The 4685-nt window shown below is 46.8% G+C and overlaps 1 protein-coding gene across 1 annotated transcript in view; it reads right to left on the reverse strand.

The window, feature by feature from the left end:
* abcg8 (ATP-binding cassette, sub-family G (WHITE), member 8) overlaps nucleotides 1-4685 on the reverse strand; it is a 10603-nt gene continuing 5918 nt past the window's right edge. The window contains exons 7-13 of the mRNA XM_084458668.1: nucleotides 4332-4488; nucleotides 3851-3946; nucleotides 3033-3232; nucleotides 2767-2843; nucleotides 1647-1914; nucleotides 687-814; nucleotides 1-592 (exon numbers count right to left, since the gene is read on the reverse strand). Coding sequence (XP_084314794.1) covers nucleotides 455-592; nucleotides 687-814; nucleotides 1647-1914; nucleotides 2767-2843; nucleotides 3033-3232; nucleotides 3851-3946; nucleotides 4332-4488 — 1064 coding nt within the window. The 3' untranslated portion in view covers nucleotides 1-454. The remainder of the gene's footprint in view (nucleotides 593-686; nucleotides 815-1646; nucleotides 1915-2766; nucleotides 2844-3032; nucleotides 3233-3850; nucleotides 3947-4331; nucleotides 4489-4685) is intronic.

Genomic DNA, 4685 nt, shown 5'->3' on the forward strand with positions numbered 1-4685 from the left:
CCTGTTTCAGATGATTTAATCCTTTATTAATTTTGACCCTAAACATTTGTCTGACATGTTTATCAGGCTTTTGCACCAGTGCAAAACTTGCATAATCTTTCATCTGCAACACAAAGTGTGACTTACTAAACCTCAGCTTCTCACTATAGCCGCTATACTGGCACACACATTGTTAAGCTTAATAACCTTACAAATACAAAAAGATTAAGCTATAAAACAGATTGGAAATGGAACAAGCTAAATCTGTAGATGGATATCTGGTTGAGTCTGGGAGAGTAGTGCTCTAATCATTTGCCAAGACAAAAAAAAAGAAGAAAATTCCATTACCCACGTGCAAAGAATGTAGTACTTGGCTGCCACCCAGCGGCAGAAAGTAGTACTGCAACATGGATTAATTTCTTATAGTGCCGTCTGATTCTCCAGCTTTCTTGTGTGTGTGTGTGTGTGTGTGTGTTCACCAGTCCTGACTGGACTTCTGCTTGATGAACTTGAGGGACAGGTAGTAGAGGAGCATGAAGGCCACACAGACGAGGAGCAGCACCAGGTAGCAGGAGTAGAGAGGGTACTGGTTCATATCCATGGCCTCCACCACCTAAACACACACACACAGTTGTTTTATTAAGCAAGAGAAGAACATGAGCCTTGATCTGACGCTCTGAACGTCGTGTCTCGGTCTCGGCGCTTACGTAGATGCCGTCCACGTCGAAGGTGAAGTTCCCGAAGGCGACGCTGTACTTGGTCCCTCTGAACTGGACCTGCAGCATGCCGTCGAAGCCCCAGCGCAGGAAGGAGGCGTGGGAGAACCAGGACGCCACTGTGGGGGGGGGGGGGTCACAAGGGAGGGTCACACACTCCGAAAACACACACCCTAGCCCGAAAACACACATGAAAATGTCATATCATGAAAATGTCATATCACGATTATAGTGACCAAAACTTTTTTTTTTAGCATTATCATTAATATAATGCGTCTGAGACGGTTGCTAGCTTTGGTTGTTGCTGGACAGTATTTACAGTGAGTTTTTCAAAAGCGGGGCAATCAAGCACGGTTTTAATGATAAAATGATCACTATAAATCTGTGATTTAATCAGGGTTTATCAGTATACCGGTTATCGTTACATCCCTAACTCCGTGGTCCCGACTAAAGACCCGCCCCCTCACCGAGCCACGTTCTCCTAAAGACCCGCCCCCTCACCGAGCCACATTCTCCTAAAGACCCGCCCCCTCACCGAGCCATGTTCTCCTAAAGACCCGCCCCCTCACCGAGCCACATGTTCTCCTAAAGACCGCCCCCTCACCGAGCCACATGTTCTAAAGACCCGCCCCCTCACCGAGCCACGTTCTCCTAAAGACCGCCCCCTCACCGAGCCACGTTCTCCTAAAGACCGCCCCCTCACCGAACCATGTTCTCCTAAAGACCCGCCCCCTCACCGAGCCACATGTTCTCCTAAAGACCGCCCCCTCACCGAGCCACATATTCTCCTAAAGACCCGCCCCCCCTCCTAAAGACCCGCCCCCTCACCGAGCCACATGTTCTCCTTAAGACCCGCCCCCTCACCGAGCCACATGTCCTAAAGACCGCCCCCTCACCGAGCCACACGTTCTCCTAAAGACCGCCCCCTCTCCTAAAGACCGCCCCCCTCACCGAGCCACATGTTCTCCAAACTGATGACGAAGCCGCCCGTGAGGTAGAACACGGTGAACACGGCGTTGCCCATGAAGGCGGAGGTGGACAGGGTGGGCAGCGCCGCCGCCACGAACAGCGCCATGGCGCGGCTGCAGTACACCATCAGCCACACCAGCAGGAAGTTGAGCAGGAAGCGGTCGGGCGCCGGGTTCAAGCCGCCCAGCCAGTAGATGGGCAGAGCGTAGACCAGCGTGAACACGCAGTGCTCAGGGAGCTCCCCCAGGACCTGGGCAGGGAGGCACACACACACACACACACGTGTTAATATACCCACACACACATTAATATACACACACGTTAATATACACACACACACATTAATATACACACACACGTTAATATATATACACACACACATTAATACACACACACGTTAATATATATACACACACACGTTAATACACACACACGTTAATACACACACACACACACACGTTAATACACACACACGTTAATATACACACCCACACACACGTTAATACACACACACGTTAATATATATACACACACGTTAATACACATACACACACGTTAATATACACACACACACACGTTAATATACACACACACACACACGTTAATATATATACACACATACACACATTAATAAACACACACACACATTAATACACACACACATACATTAATATACACACACACGTTAATATACCCCCACACACGTTAATATACACACACACATTAATATACACACATACATTAATATACACACACACATTAATATACACACACATTAATATACACAATACACACATACATTAATATACACACACTCATACATTAATATACACACACATTAATACACACACACACATTAATATACACGATACACACACACACACACACACACATGAATAAACACAACACACACAAATCACAATAGCCCCCTTTCCTAATAACAGCAGTATTCTCAGATCTCATTGAAGCATGGAGCTTTACTGCCCCCTACTGGCCTATTGGGGAACAGCCATTCAATCATGGGTGGAAGCAAGCAGAGAGACTGGTCCTGGATTCAGTGAGTTTGCAGGGTCAGTTAGTTTAGTCAGCAGCACCTTGTTACCTTGGCAAAGAAGTAGGAGGTGACGGAGTACATGCCGTCCTCCAGCTCGTGGTACAACATGGCTCTCTCTGAGTGACCTGTGGGACCAATGGAACATGCTAGAGTCAAGATCCTGTCTCCACAGAGAGCGTTACCAGCCTCAGTTTGTCCTCTGCACTGATGGGAACTTGACTCTTACAACACAGACACGAAACATCCAGCTCTCAGTCAGTCAGTCAGTCTGAGCCGAGCTTTCCGATTGGACCGGTCGCCCGTCTGTCACTCACACTTTGCTATGACGTCCAGCACCACAGCGAATGGCGTGAAGGCGCCGATCATGTAGAGGAGCGCTACGGTGTCCTGCATGGACAGTTTCTGCTCCCCCGCGCCGTAGTACAGGAAGCCCATGAGGAGGGACATGAGGAGGGCCTCGAACCCGTGGACCAGCATGGTGACCAGGTCCCGGAAATCATTATACACCTGGCGCCTGCATGGGGACGAAGACGAGGGGTTCAACCGCCAAAGTGCTAAAAACATGCTAACTAACGTCTATGAACCTGAGGACATCTCAGGGGATTTGACTGATGTAAGCAATGTGGAAGTTGCTCAATCTATTTATTTATTTTTTATTATTATTTTTGTATTTATTTTTTTAATTTTAATTTTTTAATTTTAATTTTTTAATTTTAATTTTTAAAATGTATTTATTTATTATATATATATAATATATATATATATTTTTTTTTCATTCTTTCACTTTGATTGTTTCTTTTAAATCTGTTCTCACTGTGTTTATATGATTTATGTTTTTATCCATCTCTTTTTACGGGAAGCACTATGTGCTACATTGATTTGTATGAATGATGCTATATAAATAAAACAACATTGACATTGAGATTGGCAATCTTGCCCGCTGATTGGCTAGATGGAATTGGTCAGGGTCAACTTTATTTATATAGCACATTTAACAACCAAAGTTGCACCAAAGTGCTTTACAATATAAATGTCAATATGAATTGACACTGCATGCCTTAAACTTGACCCATCCAATGGGATGGACACACGAGAATCGAACGCAGGGATTCATCTCATTAGAAGAACCCACTTGATGAGGATGGTGAACTGGTGGAGTCTACCAGGGAGACGGTCCTTCTGATTGGTCACAGTGATCACTTCCTCTTCCTGGTTCCGGGGCTGATTGCTGGTGGGTGACAAGTAAGGAGTCGTGTTGAGAAAGAACTTACAGTACGAAATACATCCACGATCTCTCTATGGGTTAAGAGACTAGGAGATACATTACCTTACATTTACATTACAGTCATTTAGCAGATGCTTTTATCCAAAGCGACTAACAATAATTGCATTTAACGTAGGAAAAGCCAATGTACTACTACTCACCAGAACTCACAAGTGCATCTCCTTTCTAAAACAAGTGACTAAGAGCATAATATAGTGAAGGCAAAGTGCAAGAATAGCAATCTAAAATACAATAAGTGCTTAGGAGGGGGGATCGTTGTAGTGCTTCAGGCCAGAGCATGATGAGGGCTAGCTGGTGACCTTCCCCCTGGCGTCGGGGTGGCGCTCACCTGACGCTCTCCAGGGTGACACCGGGGTCGGACGGTTTCCACATGAAGTCGTCGGTCCCTCGGACCTTCTCCAGGAACTGGGCGGCCAGAACCCGGGCTCTCTCCAGACACTCCGCCTCCCGCTCCGGGCTGCGCCGGTCTACACTGATCAGATCCACTGAGGGATGCGCACACACAGACACGCGCGCGCGCACGCACACACACACACACACACACACACACACACACACACAGACACACGCGCGCGCACACACACACACACAGACACACACGCCACACACACACGCACACACACACACACGCACACACACACACACACACACACACACAGACACACACACAGAGACACACACA

Source organism: Borostomias antarcticus (assembly GCF_949987555.1).
Source record: "Borostomias antarcticus genome assembly, chromosome: 2".
In the NCBI taxonomy this organism is placed as follows: Eukaryota; Metazoa; Chordata; class Actinopteri; order Stomiiformes; family Stomiidae; genus Borostomias; species Borostomias antarcticus.